At 45.9% G+C, this 19,558-nt stretch overlaps 1 protein-coding gene across 1 annotated transcript in view; it reads right to left on the bottom strand.

Annotated features, from left to right (window-relative positions):
* BFSP1 (beaded filament structural protein 1, filensin) overlaps positions 1-19,297 on the bottom strand; it is a 19,734-nt gene extending 437 nt beyond the window's left edge. Inside the window, 8 exon segments of the mRNA XM_009704220.1 lie at positions 1-520; positions 2,110-2,195; positions 3,399-3,619; positions 6,018-6,125; positions 6,808-6,900; positions 7,765-7,860; positions 11,427-11,487; positions 18,780-19,297. The exon segment at positions 1-520 is cut by the window's left edge and continues 1 nt beyond it. Of these exon segments, the coding sequence (XP_009702522.1) occupies positions 1-520; positions 2,110-2,195; positions 3,399-3,619; positions 6,018-6,125; positions 6,808-6,900; positions 7,765-7,860; positions 11,427-11,487; positions 18,780-19,150 (1,556 nt within the window). The 5' untranslated portion in view covers positions 19,151-19,297.
* Positions 19,298-19,558: the final 261 nt, after the last annotated feature.

Below are 19,558 nucleotides of genomic sequence, written 5' to 3'. Positions count from 1 at the left end.
GCAGGTTCTGGCAGCTCCGGTATGGGCTCCACTTCACCACCGTTCATCACCTTCCCGTTGCTGTTGGAAACTGTGATCCCTCCCACAGCTGGGATGGAGGGGGCCAAGACGCAAGGTTCTTCATAGCCTTCCTCCCCTGTCACCAGCACATAACGCCCTTTGGGATAGGCATCAGGTTTAGGCTCTGGTTTCTTGTGGCGTCTTATTTTCTCCCTCACAATGTTACACAATTTATCGAAGGCTTTACTTATCTGGGCTCCATCAGGTACGTCCTCTGGGCCCGTTTCTTCTTCATCAAGTTCTAATCCTTCCTGCCCAGGTTCAGATGTGACTGAGCCTTCACGCCTGAACGCCAGCTGATCTTGGTCAAAACCCTCCAGAGTTCTTTCATACATTCTTTCAGGCGAGAGCCCGTCGGTTATGTCTTTAGACTTCAGCTCCTTTTTCCTGGCAGTTTTCTTTGTCAGAGCTTTTTGTCTGGGCTTTACACTGGCAATGTCTTGCATGGCCTGGGTGATATCTAAGGAAAAATCAAAACAAAGCAAACAACAAACAGTGCTGAAACACCGTCGCTGCAAATGCTGGAGGTGCCTCTCACCCTCCCGGCAGCAGCGCCTGCGAGCACAGCCTCCGTCAGCGCATTGAACAGCCTCGGCTTCGGCGTGGGCCCCTCGGCCAAGGCGCCCGTTTGCATCTGAGGTCGCCGCTGCCCTGCGCGGTGTGAGGTCAGGACTACCGTGCGTGTCAGAGAGGCACCTGACAAAACCTTCACCTATCAATCAGGCCTGCATTAATGCTCAGCTGCAGCAAGTGGGCTCAGCACCTTCCTCCCAGGCATCGTGGCAGGATTTGGCCCTATTAATGAGACAAGAAACCTGGTCTCCTAAGGCAGAGACTGAAGCCAGGTGCCCAAAGTTAGAGGCACGGCCTGGCAGTAGGACCAAGTGGAAAGAGCTTGGCTGGCTTTTACAGCTTCTGCTAGGGTTTAGGGAAGGAAAAAAACCCCCAAAAGCCCTATTTAAAACCTTCCCGCAGGCTGTGTTTCTGATCGCCTGGGCGGTCAGCAGCCGCAGACCCCAGGCCAGCTCAGCAGCAGCAGCAGGAGCTGCTTTCCGTGGCATGAACAGCCAGGGCAGAGGCGGCAGGGGCTGGGGCTGGGACTTGGGGGCTCAGACGGACAGGTGTTCCTGTACGTTCCCCGCGGCAGCTGGCTTGTCCCATGGCACGGGAACAGCAGTGCGCAGGAAACGCCCTCCTCGCCTTGCAGGTCGGAAGCAGAGGTGTGGACAGAGACCGGCCGAATCCTCAGTGGGTAAAAAACCTCCACTTTGCAGGACAGCAGTCATTGACAGCTGCTGAGGATTTGGCCTCAGGCATTACGGACCCATTTCATACAAAACTGCTGCGGTTCACAGAGCAGACAGAAAAATCACAACTGCATTTCAAAAAAAACCCAAACCCTCATTTGATGGTTTACCTCCATTCTCAGGGCAGTTTGTTGTTAGTAAAACCCCAGCGAGCCTTGGATTTAAGCTATAGTAAGTCATCCCGTATGTCAGTGCCTGCAGCACCTTCCTAAAAACCAACTCCCCTCTTCGTTAAGAGCAGCCTCGCTAGATTAGTCCTGGCCATTTCCTTGTCACCAGCTTTACAAGCACCCTAATTCTAACAAGCAATTGTACAACGCGGAGGAAACACCGTTCAGAGAAAACCAGACCACGGGACGTAAACAGGCCCCAAACCGCGTGCTCTGCCTGCGGCGCTCAACGTGCCCTGACGCTCTTTGCAGGTACAAAAGTGGGACCCAACGACAGCACAAAACCCCCAGCTCTTTCCATAGTTTCAAGCACCTTTGGACTTTGCTCTATTGATTGGCCTAAGTAGCAAATTGCAGAAATTAGCAAAAAGAAAAACTCTTTTGCTTGTGGTTTTGGCCTTTGACAGCTTGTCCCAAAGCCAGCTGAGGTAAGCTGGAATCATTGCATTTACTTAGCAAGCCTGGAGTCAGGCTGTCACGGCTGGTGTTCGTATGGAAGACAAATGGAAAAACAGCTTAAAATACAACGATGCTGCTCTTGACAGACACAGAAAGACACGTCAGAGGTTTACCTCTTCCCCTCGAAGCTGGAGGCTGGACAGGTCTATAGATCTGCGTGAAGAGTGTGACTGGCGTTCCTGCTATAGCCGAGTTTAACCTGCCGGAGAAGACACGCATCGGTCAGATCTCTCCCCCTCATTTCCATCAAGAGCCAGTGAAATTGCACAAAATGAAGCACGGAGGTTAAAGGAATTTATTTCTCTGCGGTGAGGAGTCAAAGAGAATGACGGGAGCCTCGTCTGGGGAAAATCAATGCAGCCACAGCACCTTCACAGGACTTAAGCTGGTTTCCACCAGCAAGATGGGATGCTGCATTAGGTAAAGTACACCAGTAATTAAAACCCACAGCAACAGGTTTGTAATTTAGCACAGCACTTTGAAAGGAGGGGAAGATTTTGGCTGGGCAAACAGTCAGTCCACACCTACCAGAAAGCAGCAGGAGCTGGACAGTAAAAATACGGAATTTGGTAGCCGTTACCTGCATATGCCTGACTTCAGAAGGGCAAGCAGAAAACTGAGCAGTCTTCTTTGGAAAATATTTGAGGAGTCAGTGGTATTCAGGGTTAAAAATTAAAACTGAGAGGCGACCCTATATGCAAACCAGTTCCTGTATCTGTGGCCTTTCCAGTCTGCTCTGCCAGAATTGGAGAGGCTTATTTGGCCTTTAGGGAGGCTGTACACCCTGTGTTGATAGGCAAGTGCTGCACGTTTTGATTTTTGGCGCTGAGAATTACTAAGATGCTCCTAACCAGAAGGCAGTGTCCAAAATGAGACGTTGAAAATTGATGAGGTGACATTAGAGGGAGCCAGTGCTCCTCCGTAGCTTTAAACACAGCCCAAATCCCTGCAAAATTCTTCTATTCTTCCCTTTTTTTTCCCCTTGGCCTGAAGAATGGGTTTGCTGCGAAGAGTGCTTTGCTTTTGCAGGACATTTGCCCTGTCTGAGCCCTGCAAGACCAACCTGCCCGTAACATCCCAGCAAGCGTCACCAACACCCGGGCAGCGGAGAGGGCGTTCAAATTGCTTTTGTATGCTCCTCACCTCGGTTTGCCAATGCCAGGACTACTTGGGAAGGAGACGATATGGGAAGGAGAAACTCAAAATGGCTCTGACCCTTTCCTTGGCAGAGGCTTGACCAGATTTTTGCATCTATTTATCTTCCTGTCCCTGGATATCTACCAGCGAAGGGTGTGAAATGGCGGTAGCTGTGGGTGGATCAAATGCCCTTAAACATCTATGTTTCAAAGTTGCTAAAAGAGATTACTGGTCCCTTTGGGAGAGTCCAGAAACCCAGCCTTACCGGCTGTCCTCGTTTTCGATGATACGTTTGTACCGTTCCAGTTCGTTCTCCAGGGACTGCTGGTAGATCACCAGCTGGCGGCAGTCGGTCGTGTACTTCTCCAAGGTCCTCTCGGCCTCCTCTATCCCCTTCCTAAGGTTTTCAATCTGCTCGTTGTAAAGCTGAATTTCATCGTCGTAACTCTCCTGGGTGTTTTTAATCGCTTGCTCCAACATGGTTGTCTGGTAAACAAAATTGGTGGGTGAAAGAAGCAGCTCGGAAGCATTCAGCATCCCCATATTTCAAGGGTAATTAAAGGCAAGACCTGTTTTATTACAATGTGTGAGGCCGCACTGCTGAAACACAGCGGCAGTTTCACTGCATTTGTTTAGTTATTCAAAACCAGTAACTCCCCCTCCCACCCCCTCATCTATCCCAAGGTTTCTTTTCCACAATAAGCACGATGGGCTCGGCATGAACCGGGGGAAGAGCTGTGAGATGCCTCCTTCCCCACGCACGCAAGGCTGGCTGAGGTCTCGCTGCGTAACCTGCAGCTCACCGCGGGCGGCCCCGGCAGAGCAGGCAGTGGATGACAAGGAGAGCAGAAGTCCTTGACCGGGAAGATGTGCCCAGGCAAAACCTTCTCTGAGCTCCGCAGACCAAGCAGTGAGGGTTAAGGAAGGGTCTTTTTTTTAAATAAAAAGCTTCCCTTTTTGAATCCAAATCCTCAACTTTTTTACTTTAGCGATAATAGTAACTGCTGTGCCATACGGCTTCAACTCCGGTCACTGGAGAGCTCCGCAACCAGGAGGTGGCAAAAGTGCCTTGCAAAAACAAGGGGCAGGAGCTACAGGTGGGATATCTGATGCTGTAATTCTGCTCTCACTTTCTTCTGCTATTTTTGGCTATTCATTATAGTTCCTTTATCACTTGGGTTTTTCTCCCTTTTCAAACAGCTTTTAAAGAGATCAACTCACAAAAAAGCTAATGGGGCAATAACTGACTAATGGATTCTTTAATAATTGATTTATTTCTATATGTTACAGGCAAGATTCTCAAAAACCTTTTAAGAGCCTAAATTTAGGAGCTAAGTCCCTTGGCATTAGTTTGATTCTATCGCAGTACGTGAGTGGACCAACAGGTTCCACAGACCGCTGTAGTGTTTAGTGCTCATGAGGTGGGGTTGATGATAATCTCTCAGCAACACGGTTATCAGGTCCAGAAACAGGAAAGCAAAGGAGCTCGAGGACACCTCAGTCATCAGATCCAACCTTCACTGTCACAAGCAACCATGCCATCGACCTCCACTCACAACGTTATTTCACTCTTTCAATCTCAAGGCACAAGAATGAATGAATAAACTCTTTCTAAATGGGACATGAAGATTTGATTTTGAAAGCAGCACAATTAATCCCCCAAAGTCTGCCAGCAGAAGGATGATTTTCTCCCCTTTTTCTATATTATTATCATCTCCCTTATCGCTATATTGATTCTTGCCCTTCCCAGAGCGCATGTGCCCTTTCCACCAGAGCATCAGACATGAGAAAGAGACCAAGGAAAAGACCTGGGGTAGCACTGTCCCCAAGTGCCCTAGTGAAAGAAGTTAGGCTCAGGATGTCAAAAGCTGCTGCTATGGCTGTCCAGAGGAGTCCAAAATCCCACCAAAAGGTGTTTCACGCCACTGTATCACTCCCCTCCCCCTGGATGGACAACAGGAGGCAAAAAGGAAGCTGTATTTGGAGGGCATAAGATGGCCATTTTCCACCCCTATCCGCCGAGAACCGTTCAACGGCGCGGAGGCAGCCCTGCCATTGGCAATTATCCAGGTCTGGTCTCCATCCACTGTGGCCTTTAGCTGCTCCTCCACCTCCTGCCACCCTCGTCCCTGCACTGCACTCTCGCTTGGAGACACTGGCTGGAGAGGGAAGGTTAATTCGTGGCAGGTTTGGCTGGGAGATGGGCAGGAGCAACGAGTCAAAGTCTTGGCCAGTCATTTTCTGCAAATCAGGACCTGGCAAAAAGCAGATGGTTTCGGTGCTGGTACTGTCCAAGCATAGGAGAGGCATTGACTTAGTGCTTGGTAGTGACAGGGATGAACACAGGATGCCAAATGTAGCTCGACACCTATTTCAGTTTTGGTTACCAGGTCTGTCCAGTCCTTCCCACAGCAAGATCAGCACTGGATGTGGCGCTGACGGAAAGGACTGAACAGAGCCCTGAAGATCCCCCATCATTTTTCACGAAGCCGATTTCCAACCTGATCTCAGTAAGTAAGAAAGCAAGCAAGACCAGCCCGCTGTGACGTTTCCATCCACGACCTCCTGCTAACTCTGTCTTGCAGGAATCTAGCTGCAACGCAGAAACCTTCTCCCACCAGCTACTCTGCTAAGCAAAGATGGCTTCATTGTGGCTACGACACCTACAGCCCTCCCTGTGCATCTAAACCTGACAATTTGGACCACCAAGAGAATGGGAATTAAACAGCTGAAGAAAAAGGTGGAAAACTAAAAGGAAAACACACCTCCAAGCCAACTGAGCTCACAAGACCCTGTTAAAGGACACTCAGGTTTTACCATGTGGCCATAGAAATGCAGAGTTCATGAGCATCATGGTTGTGTGTATGGCTGGTGATGGCAGTACCTCTGTCTGCAGTTTGTATTTCTGCGCCTGTAGCTGGCAGAGGATGCTCTTGTATTCCTCCAGCTGGCTCTGCAGAACAGGGATCCTCCTCTCCGCTATCAGTTTTTCCTGGTTGGAAGAAAACAACGTGTGTACAGGAAAGTACGTTTCACTCTTTTTTAAAAAGAGCCAAAAGAAATTCCACTACTGGAAATAAACTGTAAAGACAGACAGAAAATGACAAAAGACAAACAAAAAGATGGGTCTTGAACCTCAAGTAAACCCCTGTGGCATGGATTTAAGAATAAAAGATGTCAGATGGCAGGACTGTAGAACTACAGCTTGTGTTGAAGTTAGACCCTGTAGATACAGCTGTTCGTATCTTCTTGCACCTAATGAATGTTCTCAGCACAGCCACTCATATTGGTGGGAATCACCAAGTTGTCATCTAGTCTGTAGCAATTTACTTGATTTACAAATTTTTGCCACATCTCGCCCCTTCAAGACAAGATTTACTTTCTCTGTAAATACTCATATATCCTGCCAGCTCTTCCTCGGATAGGAAGCACAACTACTTCAACTACCTTTGAACTAGCCATTTTGGGGGTTAATACATATGCTGGAGTACTCCTAACGCAATCTCTCTTCTCCTCATCAATTCCGTTTTCCAAAGCTGCAGTTAGTTTTTTCTCTCACATTCAGTATTCAATACTTACTCATATTTCATCTAACCTTGGAGTGAGAGTCAGAGGATCTGGGACACTTTAGGAGTAAACATTGTCTCTTTGTATTTACCGACAGCAATACCTACCTCACATATGCCAGTGGTTATAGGGGACACACGAGGGGTTGTCTGGATGATCTGCTGCAAAACATTGACGTAGGTCTGGATTTCCATAAGGTTCTGTGGTGAAGGAAAAAACATTTTCATCAGAAAATGCCATAGCAAGGTCCTCCCTTCAGTGTGCTCCACTTCTGGAGTTTATTCCTAGATATTTACTTCTTTCAGCATATAAAAGTCCAGTTCGTGTTCAGACTTGGTTTGGGAATGTGGTTTTAGACCCAATTTTGAGTGCATGTGTGCTAACAGTTCCATCATGCTGAGGGTACATTACAGGCATTTAGCTAAGTGACAATATAATTCATAGAATTAATTAAAGATTCCGAGATTTCTGATCTGACAGGAGATATTCAAAGTGAGAAACACAAATACCTTTGCATGTCATCCAAAAAAGTGAGCCTGTTCTTTCAAAAGCAGCAAAGATGGGACAGCGGTCTGATCCCAAGCCTCACAGCTCTCCCAGAAGGGAGAAGAGGGCTGCATGTGTTCAAGTCAGCTGCAGCATCACCAAACGGCCACAGGCTTATGCCTGCTGATTAACTGGAACGCTCTGGCCCAGAAAATTGGGTATCCCCCTCTGATGAAAGCAATAGCTTCTTAGCATGAAATACAAGACAGCTTGACCAGCACGTTGGCTTGAATCACGGTAACAGGTCAACAAATTCAAGACATTGCCACAGCCGTAGGCTGTAGGACCTTGAGGGAGTCAATTTGGATGCTTGCAGCCACCCAGCCGTCGGGCTTGACCTCCACGCTGCAGCTGTTGTGCCCACTGAAAATGCACAGCACTACATTTACCCACCAAAACACTAATGGGATTTGCTTTAATTTGCCAAATTACCACTGGAACAGAACATGGAGAAGGGCGAGGCTTCACACACGTCTCTAGAAGGAGGAGCTAAAGAAGATGGCAAATCAGTCAGTTACCTTCTTGTATCTGTCCTTTGTGGCATTAATGTCATCCTGCAGGAACTGGGACTCGATCTGCAGCTCGAGGTTGCACAGCAGTGCTTCATCAGCCTCCTGCAATGCAGAGACAGGGGGCACGGTCAGTAGGCACGGCCGGAGTGCCAAAACCACAGCAGCCACGAAGCCGTAACGGGAGCCCTTGTACAGGCGTAGCAGCCTGCGTGGAGAATTAAAGCCTACTGGGAGAAACAAAAGTATGAAACCAACAAACAAGAGGCACCGTATTCATCGTGTTCTCCCATTGTACACGCTACTTTTCGGCACAAATATGATTTATGGTACAGTTTGGCCCTGGCAGTGTCAAAATATGTTTACTGTATGTTTTGTGAATGCTGGGAGCCAAGTAATAGATGCTATGCCATACCAGTCTTTGACGCCAAAAGTTGCAATGGTGCATGAATCCTAAACAGATGACATCGATAGACTAAGGCATTGGTTTCTCCAGTGAGGTATCCTGATGCCTTTTTAATATCCCCAGTAAAGAAGCCCTTATAAAAAAAATACTGAGGATGGTCCAAAGTATTTTTACTCCTTTTGGTGTATTCTCAAATATCACAAAAGTTTGTCAATTTGGAGCTATTTCTGGAAATAAAAAACGACAGATGAGCAAGTCCAGAAAAAATCACCTTGCTGCAAAAGTTTCTAATACATTGGGATCTGTGAGGGCAAAAGTTCATAATGTCCAGTTACTTCAGAGGACAAGGCGTATGACAGCAATCATGATCTCAAAGTACAGAGGTGTGAGTGGTATTGGTATTTAAATCCAGTGAAATCTCCATTTCTGTTCAAAGGTCTCATTTAGATTTTTCCTATGTTATGTTATTTTATGCAAACTTTTGAATACAGAAAAATTTCCATGGAACTTGGCAATGGATTTTACAAATATGTAAGTGTGAAGGGAACAGCTTTACTTTTCTACTTAATGCATGCCTTCATGGTTAGGTTTATCATTAACTAATACTGCAAAATACTGCTTTTGAGAAAGTATCTTGAAAGCTGCCAACTGCATCTTCATTGCAACTCTACGAAACTTGTAAGTTCCCCCCCCGCCAGTTTGCAATTTGTCTCAAGAAAGTCTTGATTTCTGCATTTAACTCAAAGCGAAAAAAAAAAAAAAAAAAGAAAAAAAAAAAGGATGTAAAGGTGTCCCTTTAAAATTACGTATGTGCCACTACCAGCCGTAAACATGTCAGTGAGTGGAGCACGGGTTGCAAATGAACCACTGAAATCTATGGCTGCAGCATATGACTGCTAGAACGGGATTTTTCTTTTTGCACGTGCACAGCACGCGCTATTCCAAAAATGTGTAGCTGTTAGCTGTCTCATTATGCTGCTGAGCCTCCCCGCCAGAGACCTCTCCAGCGGTCCCTCTGCTTTGTGAGGCAGCGGCTGATTCAGACACGTCCAGACCAGCACATTCGGAGCCAGTCATCGGGAAAGCCCGCTGCTTTTCTGCGCTCCTCTGCCTTCCTATTGAGAGAAAGATCAGGAGGATAATGGCCATGTTGGGAGGCTTGGGGGGGAGCCAAAAAAAGCCCCCAGGCCCCTAGATAACACCGATAAGCAAATATTTCTGCACGTAATAAGCAAAAGCAGGGTTCAGCTTTCCAAATGGTCCTTCAAAGGGGAAAAACACTTTTGCTTTTATTCCCCGCTTTCAGATAGACCACCTTCACTGATGATGCCGTACATCAGAACAGTGCAGTGCCTATACATTTTCTTCTGAACTTTGCAGTATTTGCTATTGTCTCAACTTCTGAAAAACCATTCTGCTTTAGGTGCTGATTCCAGAGCGTTGATCCATGTGCTGAAGCAGCATTTTCATTTACCGTGGAAGAGAAATCCCTCAGATCTCTCTAGAACCAACATTTGCCGATTTTCCAAACTGATTCTCCATCTGTCAGAAAAGGCATGAGTTTACGTCTGTACACGCGTGTTTCAGGCTACGTCTTGGGCACTGTACGGAAAATCAGCTGCGTCCCCTGAAGTGTTCGGTGCCCCAATGCAAGGAGCTGCTGCAACGGGGGCAGCCAAGGGGGGGTCCAGACGCAGCCTGGGATAAAAACATTGCCTGCGGCTCAAGAGCTTGTCAGTTGTGTCAGAGAATCAATTCATTTTTCTTTAGCCACAGATCGGCTCAGAGGAGCCATGAAGATGGACCTATCAGCTCCACCTACCCCTTGTACAGAATATTTGCCTCCACAAATATCTTTTCAGAGCTTGCAGGGTGTCCAAGAGCCCAGCTAGCACACTGGAAAACAGCACTGACGCAGGACATCCAGAGCTCTTTGGAGACAGAAGTGCTACAACGCACACTTTTTTAAACATAAACCAGGCATGTCATTGATATGACAGTCCTCAAGCAGCACAGCTCATGCCATGTGTAGCGGAGAAATAAAAAAAAAAAAAGTATACTTAATCCACCTGTAATTGTTTCCCAATGCAGAAGATGAAGCTGTGAAGCTTTCACAGAAGCTGTGAAAAATAGAACTGGGGAAAGGTATAATACAACTTTCTTCACTCAGATGAAAGCTCGTATTAAGAGAGGATGAATCAGGCTATCTCAGTTTCACAGACCTGGTTTGGAAACATCCTAAATATGTTAGTAAACCTTAATCTTTCCTCTGAGCCTTATTACTATCATTATTGTTTATCTTCCCAGGTATTAGTTCAGGAAAGTACAGCTCAACATAAACACTCCTGGTGTTTCACTGTGAAAGGAACAAATCAGGGCGGATTGTGGCTTCTCTTTTATTTGGAAACCTAATGGGAGGCTGCGGGTCTGTGCTGGGAAGGGCTGACCGTATCCTGCAAGGGACTGAGGAGTTTTGAGATACACCAGGCTCCAAGAGTTAGACACAATCAGCATTTTCTCATGCCATGATATCAGTACTAAATATACTTTAATACAGTAGCTGTATTAAAAAAACGGGGAGGAAGAAGGTATTTAGCAACAAACAAGTTTTCTCTGGTCATATGTTGGACTCTCAGATATGTGTATTGGCTGCACGATACGATTAATAAATGGGCTTTTCCTACCTCTGTGTGTAAACGCTAATTTGATCAGAGAGAAATCGTCTTCTCAGTTAAAAAACCAAAAGTGTTAAAAGAGTTAAAAAGAGTTACTAAAGGCACCTAAAAGTGTGCCAGATCTTCAGCAAGGGTGAATTTGCAAAGTTCACATTGGATGTGGAGGAAGCAACACGGATGTCAACTCCTGGTCCCGAAACGAATGCAGGAGCCATTTGCTGATGCTCTAAAAGGAGCGTTATGCAGTAGATCCTCCTAGTCTTTGGTCTTACTGGGAAATTAATGAAGTCCTGAGCAGAGCTGTGGCTGTGGGGTGCGGATGACACGTGCTACATGACCCAAACCAGCAGGACTGCACGGAGCAGGGTGCTACACAGCGCGTACGCAGACGCCGAGGCTCAGCCATTTGCACAGGGCTTAGGGAGGGGGATGAAGGGGAAGGAGAACTTTTCATCAGTACATAATGACAAGAAATGTCATGTGCTGACATTTTTCTCTTCCCACTGCTCTTCAGAGCAGCTTCCTGGAGCAAATGAAACCATAGGAAAAAAATTATAAAGACCTTTCCCTTTCCCTTTTTCCAGGCTTACCTTATTAAGGCGTTCAAGGGTTTCTTTTAGTCTCTGCTGATATTCACGTTCATTTCTGTATCTGCAAATAGAACAAAGGAGATGAAGTTCAATGGTTCATCCTTCTGCAAATTGCATTTTCATCTGCACTATCATGCACAATATATGCTTCACGCTAAAGTAGAACATGAAATTTGAAAGGGCCCAAAAGATTTGCTTATGCATTAGCATTAATTTTTTTTTTGGTTCCAGATGCTGAGAGTACTTCTGGAATTGACTAACTTCCCGTCCTCAACTTAGTCTCAGAAGACAAGGGAATGCCACACATTTGCTACCACTTTCTCACAGAAAGCCCAGGAACCGATTATTCACAATAGAAGTGTATTCGATTGGCATTGGACTACAGTGACAGCCATTCATCGGTGGTTACTATGTGTGTATTTGCTACATTGGTACATTAGCATTTAATTATATTGTACTTGGTTTTCTGTTCTACCTGATGTTGTTCAATAAGCATTTTCATGATAGACACGTTAAACACAAGGTTGCAATTTCACGTATTGATTGTGTATGAATAATGTTGTATTAGGATGCTTTGATGGATCAAGCTTTGTGTCCTCTTTAACAGCAATTCATATTTTAGCTTGGTCAAAATCATATGTGAGTCTTAGTAAGGACTGCATTTAGCCAACTATTCTTACGCATTTATAAAATGTCCACAAGTGCATAATGGGCATGTTCCTGTATGGAGTGAACAATGGATATATACCGTGTTTATCTTTGATTTGAGGAAGCAGCACATATTCTTTAAGAATTAGAGGTCTGTATTTGTATGTTAGAATTATCTTCTAGAAAACCCTTTTAGCTGCAGAGTACAAAACTTCCTAATTGTTGATTATTGTTGTTTATTCCTTTCCCTAAATAAACTATATATAAAATGTTTAATAGGACATATGCTTTAATGAGACCCCATTTAAAAAAAAAAAACCAGCCAAAAACATCTTATAGTACAAGGCAATGAGACTTTGCCATCAGTACTGAACAAGAGGCTCATCAAACTCCATCGGCTGCCAGTGCCAAAGTACATAAATTCAGTCTATTCCTGTTTATCCCTTTGCTCTCCCTAAAATAATAGAGATTCAGAGATATAAAATGCTGTCATTTTCTTACTTTCTACAAGAAACCCTCATGGTGGGTGACAAGTCAACTCTGGTGGTGAACGTCCTTCATTTGCAGTACAAGCAATGGCCAACAACACAGGCATGAGCCCTGTCTGAAATTCAGAATTGAACATAAGCCCTTGTCTGTCTGCTGGAATCATCGATTCAGCCCAGATATGCTGGTGGCATCTAAGGGACTTGCTCCAGTCAACAGGGAACTTGTCAGTTCCTGGACTGAACCCATCAAGGATGAAGCTATAATGGTCGTGTCAGCCTCGGTTCTTTCTTTTTCTCTCCTGAAGGATGAACAGCCAATGTTATTCTCATCTCTTTCAACACGTCTTGGAAAGCTGAAGGGATGGGGTCACTCGTGAACTGACTAGGACCACGAAGGACAAACCTAGCACAACAAAGAAATGGACTCAACTTGGTGCTCTCATTTCCCACCTTTCCCTTCTTTTGAAATCCCGCAATATTAGCAGGGTTGGTCACTGGTCTGTTCTCAATTCTTACCGTGAACAGCGAAGAAACAAATGAAAAAGATGAGGTTTTATTTCATTATCACTCCTACAAATTGCTGGGTCTCTTCAGCTGAAGTGCCATTTTCTGGCAAAACCAAAACAACGTCTTTTTGCCAAACTGTATTAACACCGGGTTCACTCCAAGGATACAACCAAGAATATTCAGCTTCAAAAGAGAGGCTGCCTTTGTTTCTGGTGTTCATTAAGTAGCTCACCTCCAACCAGTTTTCTAACCATCTTATAAAATTTTGTGTGCAGTTGGCAACAAATAGGTCGTTAACTTAGATACTTTCTGACAACTGAGCAAGAACGAAGCAGATTGTGTCAGCTTGTGAAAATCAAATATACAGCTACGATAAAAGGCTGGATTTACACTCCTAGTAATATACAACCATCCGATAGAGTCAGAGTCTAAACCTCAGCCCTAATGTCATTCAGACCTGCTCAAATCTGCCTAGTTGCTAGGTCCTTACTCAGAAATTCTTTCAATGATGGAAAGAGTCAGCTGTATTTTCCTTCACTCTCAAATAACCCAAATGCCTGCTGTGTCACACAGCCATAAATCCACTTGGCAGCCTTGAGAGAGTTAATATTGTCTTTTGAAGGAGGGTTGCTTTTAAGTGATGTTCAATCTACTCCAGAAGCTCAGGGCAAAAGGGCTAAGGAGCTCTTAGAAATGCTTCAGAGACCTCACAATGCCTCTGCGCCTCCTGAACTGGATCTACGTAAGTGCAACGGTGACAAATTGCAGCCCTGTTATGCTTCAAACCTGATTTCAATGTTCGGGTAATTAGCTGGACATGTTGAAAAGAGGTCAAGCTTTTCTTAGATGGTTGTTGGTCAGCATTTCCTGGACCTTAAGAGTGATGAGGTTCATTTGCTTCATTTTTAAAAAAACACCCTTCTCATCTAGTCAAGTAGCTGTAGGGGTGCAACAAACCTTTTTGAACCGTTTAGAAAAAAAAGAGATACTGGTTTTTGCATAGCGGAAAAGAAATGGAGTGGAAGGTGCCGCCAGGCTCGAACAAAGCAGAGCAGAGCTGTAAAGGTTCCCATTATCTCACCTCTCTTAGTTTAGCAGCTCTGGGTTGGGGCACCAACAGATTTACAGGTATTTGTTGAGCCCCTTGAGCTCGGGGCACTGGCCTGGTGAGAGCACTGGGGATGCAGGAGGGAAGCCCACCGCTAGTCTTGTTTCTCCACCTGGAAAGCACGGCTCCAGCAGCACTGTAAATTATTTTTTCCCACCCCCAGCTGACAGGCAGCCTGTGCTTGCTCTTAAAAGACAGGGCCAGGGCAAGGCTCGTTTTTTTTCAGACCCTGTCTCTGCTGCAGGGCAAGGGCTGGCTCCTCTCCAAAGGGAAAACAGTCACAATACATCCTCGTGATGCTCAATGGCCAGATACTCAATTTGGTGTCAAGCCTGCACCTTTAATATAAAGAGAAATGCTGCCTCTGTCAAACCCTAGTGAACTTTTCCAGCAATGTATGAAGCGTCTTGGCTTGCCGCAAGCAGAGATTAAACTTTTCTACTACTTTTCTCCTCTTCGCTTTCCCTGAGGCACTTCGCTAGCTTTTTCTCAATAGAGACAGCAGTAATTTGGGTGCCAAAGAGGGCACAAACTGCAAAAACGCTGGTCCTACCAGGATGACAGACAGACCAATAACACTTCTGGTTTATACCCTGAAAGCTAGGATGAGCCTCGTGAGGGCTGTGCTCTGCTGATTTATTAACAGATCGCTCCCTGTGTTACCAAGAAGCTGCTGTGGAGCGGCTGAGAGCCCCAGGACAAGATTTTGGCAGTCTGAGGAGGGGGTGGAGGGCAGGCAGGGCCTCCTCACCCACGGCTGCACGTGATAAAGCTCTCCCTAGCACCAGAGAAGCAGAGCTTGAAGACATCTTTGCCGATGGAGTCCCTGCTGCTCCTCACATCCCACTGCTTTCCTGCTTTTGTTTCCTCTCACGGGTGTTGGGTCTCCACGGTGACCCCAAAGGGCATCAGCTCACCAGAGCATCACCACGCGGCGCGGCTTGGAGAACACGATGCCAATTTCTGTGTCTAGCGACTTCCAGGGAATCGTATGGCACGCAAAACCGGCAAGATTAGCAGTGAGTGAATTTTAAATGAAACAATCGATTAGCAAAACTTTTAATTTCTGAAGTTAATTAATCCTGTTCAGTCAAGGGCGCTAAAATCTGGGTTTCAGCATCTTTCCTAATATCATGGAGAGAGAAATACAGTCCTTTCCCACAGCCAGATGCTACATTGCTATAATAATGATGCTCAATAAAATTAGTATAATTAGTCTTTTTATGAGATGGATCCAAACAATTCCTAGCGATGCTTTTTTTGCAACTTCAAGAGGAAGAATTCTCCACTGGTACAGAGTCTGAATTATTCATGTTAATGTGAAAAGCTATGAATGGGGCTAGAGAGGATTTAAAAATAAATTTTAACATAAGATCTACTTTTCAACGCTTCATGCACATTTAATTGTACAGACCCAGTAGTCCCAGGCCCTACTGTGTTTAAATGTAGCTTTAAAAGCTCTACTTATATAAATGTAGCTTTAAAAGGTTTACTTATAGATATAAATCTATTTCCCAAATTGTGAATGTGAGTAAAAGAATGGGTTGTAAGAGGTAAAATTCCTTGCATTACTGAAGCACACAGACATTTGTCCATTGTACACAATGCTCCGCTCTAAGAGATTTTGTGAATCCTAGGGTGCCAAAAGTAGATGCTTTATGTTCCAAAATGAAGCAAGAAACCCACACCGCCCGCTGCCGACGGAGCGCAGAGCCAGGTGGGAAAGGAGGTCCTAGCACAGGAGCGCTCTGACTTCAGTAGCATGGCAAGGCCCTAACCCGGCACAGGAGATCATTCCTCCCATATTTTGTTTGCAGAGCTTTATTCGTAAGTTTAAGTAGCTGAAATCATAGCCATCAGGATGGCTGTGAGCTAGAAACAGGGTGAGACGGCAGAGTACACGGTGTCAGAGCACTGGCCTTGTCTTAATGCCTGCAACTCCAAACCCAACCAATTTTTTTTCAGACGCTGGAGAAACTTTCATGTCTGCCGTCAGGTCAAAGTCAGAAGCTCCCAAGAGAAAAAAAAACAAAACCAAAATTCACTTCTTGATGTAAACTGAAGGCAATTTGGTTAAAAAGCAGCCCCTGCCCTTCCATTGTAATGGCCCTGTATATCTTTAATTTTTTAATTGCAATGTTGTTGGCTTAAATATGGTCAAAATTTCCTTTTTACTTTTGTTTACGGCTGCTGAGTGAACATCCCAAGACTGTATGAGAAGGCACCATCCATTTTTTCTAAGAAGCCACTAACTACCCTTGTAACAGGTCCTAAATCTCACTTTCAAAAAGCACAGGCCCTTCTCTGGGTGTTTCCCCTCCAGAATTGTCAAATATCTTGTATTCTCCCCCACCTATTTACAGTTTGCATAAAGCAACTCTAATAAAAAGCAAATTATCTTTGTGTCAGATAGCTAATCCTGCTGCTGAAGAACCATAGAGGCAACTAATCCACAAACTCCTCAGGTGGATGCAGGAACCCATTAAAAGGTTGCCAGTACAAACGTGTTTTTTCTTACCAGTTTTTCTGATTTTTTTTTTCTTGCAAGTTGTTGAAATCAAAGTTGTGTATTTCCCTGCATTGGCTCTTCCCCTACCTGAAATACTCGAGACAGAGATAACGCATTTTTGCCCAGCCATACCATAGCACTGCATGTTTCTGTACAGTTTGCACGTATTTTTAACTACTATGCAGCTAGACGTTTAAGTACTGACTTTAGTCAAAATCTCACGGACACTGTGCAATAAAAACATATGAACAAGTATCAAAGTCAACAGCTGAATTATAGCATCGGCTCATAGCTGTACTTCCTGCTCATAAATATTGGAATACAAACGGCCTAACCAGGGGCTTCTTACTTGCGGGCACCGAGTCAGGGCATCGTGGACATCTGACCGGTTCCAGCATTAAGTCTCAGTGCACCTGGCTGGGCCGTTCTCTGCTGTCAGACGAGAAAGAAAGCATTTCTACAGCTGTGCCATGCCCCATGGGCTGTTCATGTGGCAGCCTGCTGAATTGTGTTGGAGATAGTATTTTTTAATTTTTTATTTTTTTTTTTTTTAGGCTGGCTCATTTTCTTGATTCAAATCTCAGGGCGGTCCCAGGAATAGCTGTGGCAGCACGGCAGACCAGATGGTGGGCGCTGAGCGGCGCGCAGGGCTGGGGAGGGCAGGGTGAGGGTGCGTTAGGACTGTACGGCCACCGATAGCAACACATCATCAGATCATGGCCTAAAGACACAGACGGCCTCGACATCAATTATCTTGCATCTGTTTTCTGGCTCTTTCCAGTTGAAAAATGATCAGAGACGGAAAAGGAATGTATTATCAGTCTTACACTTTCTAGTCCCGAGGAGGAGAAAAATCAATGGAGGATGAGACTGAAAAATCAAGTGGTTTGGGCAAGGTCAGACAAAAAAGTCTGTGATGGGGACAAGGGATGAAATCTTGAGGGACTTGTATTTCTGCAGCAGCAAGACAGCAGTCCAGATGATTCACCTTCTGCCTTATTAAAAGTGTTTCTGGTGAGTGTGGTTAGCATTGCCTGGGAGGGGCTGCACTTCTACCAAGACTGCATTTGTTGAAAAGATTTCATTTTTCTCCTTCCCGTCACTATCAGTGAGAAGGGTTTCTAAGCTAAAGCATATTATATGGAGTTCACCCCTCACCCTTTGGTGGGGAGGATGAAAAGCTCGTCTTCAGCCTCAATGCTGCTGCCAAATTTTCCTGGGTGAACTAGCCAGATAGACATTTAGAGGGGAAAAAACCTGAGCAACAAGTAACAGGAATCCAAGACCCTTCTCCCCTGTGAGCAGTCCTTTTCCGAGCAATACTCACCAAGTCTTGTGCAATTAAGCAACATGGCCAAAACTGCCTGTTGCTGAAGGGAAGAGACTAGAGGTGTCTGAAGGCACTCGAATGCCTCAGCCCCCAAAGCTCCTGCTCTTTGGTTTATGGCGTCACTGAGGTTAAAGAGGTGAAGTTAGGGGAAAGCCTATAGCTATTGCTTTAGTAGCACGAGACAGAAATAGTGGGGATGCAAAGAAGAACAGAAGGGTAATTAGGCAAATTTCACATACCAGGAAAAAAAATTATTTACTTTTGTTTCATCTCACATCTGTAGAGGCTGGTACAGGCTGCCCCAGGTGTCTTACAATGCCTGTAAATAAGAGTTCCTCCGAGATGTCCCATACCTTTCAGGAGATGTTTGGGGCCGTGTAACTCTGTGCTGCTCGGACACAAGACTTGCTTCGAGCCGTCTGTTTTATAATTGGGTTATTCCCTCTTTGCGGCTCAGAGCACAATCCTCCTAAAGCTAACGAGCAGCAGCAACTGACGTGTGCCATGGAAGGACCTGCTGCCATGGAAGGGAGAGGGCATTAGCCCATCTAGTAGCAGTGAGACCATGAAATGCAGAGCTCTCTAAGTCCTGGCACCTTGCTTTTCACCATGGGCTTACATGCCATCCCAGTCTACAAGTCTGGTACACGTGGAGAGGCATCACCCATGCAGGAGAAGCAGCTGGTGACACCAAACCCATCTTTAGTACAAAGATTAACTATGGAAACGATACCACCTATCTTCCTCCGTTAGCAAACCTTACTTGTTGCGGTACTCGTCGAGCATGCGCTGGGCGTCCTTCTCCTCCCGCTCCAGCTTGGCTCGGTCGGAGGCCAGCTCCCGCATTCGCTGGCGGTTGAACTCGATCTGTCCGGCAAAGGCTTCCTCCAAGCCCACCAGCTCGTCCATGCGCTGGAAGGTCTCCAGCTGCTTGCGCAGGATGGTGTTGCGCTGCTCCAGCACGCGTGCCCGGTTGATGTAGCTGGCGAAGCGCTCGTTGAGCTCCTGCAGGTTCTCCAGGCCCCGGGCTTGGGCCAAACTGTCGAATTCAGGGGAGCCTCGCAGCTCATCGTAGGCGTCCGATCGCTCGTACTTCTCCTTGCGCACCTCTCGGAGAAAGCTGCTCCTGTACATGGCTTCTGGGGGGCTGTGCAGTGCCGGGGTCCCCTCTTGCGTGCTTGCCTGTCTCTCCAGGTTGGATCTGAATTACGTCTGGGGGGTTTGGGGAGGAAGAACTGAACATAATCACCCCCCCAGATGATTAGGACTTGTCCCCAGGGCTGTTTGTGGCACTAAAGGCATCATCTGCAGCAGTCAACTAAATAAATCCCAATGGCCCCGCCTTGGGGCTGCCCGTCCGGGCGTCAGCAGTTCGGAGGAGCGGCGGGGGCGGCGAAGGGCTTTTCTTTTTGAGCGTTGCAATTGTGTACGGCCAGAATAAAAGACAGCAACGTCCAGCTTTTGCTCGGTGGATTAAAGCGTTATGCATGGACAACAAAATGAGCGCTTTGCAGTTTCAGGGGCTGAGCTCAAAGCATTTCA

The sequence above is a fragment of the Cariama cristata genome, unplaced genomic scaffold, assembly GCF_000690535.1.
Source record: "Cariama cristata isolate BGI_N322 unplaced genomic scaffold, ASM69053v1 scaffold1817, whole genome shotgun sequence".
Lineage (NCBI taxonomy): Eukaryota > Metazoa > Chordata > Aves > Cariamiformes > Cariamidae > Cariama > Cariama cristata.
The sequence above is the reverse complement of the archived record's forward strand: the minus strand, read 5'-3'. Positions and strand labels throughout refer to the sequence as shown.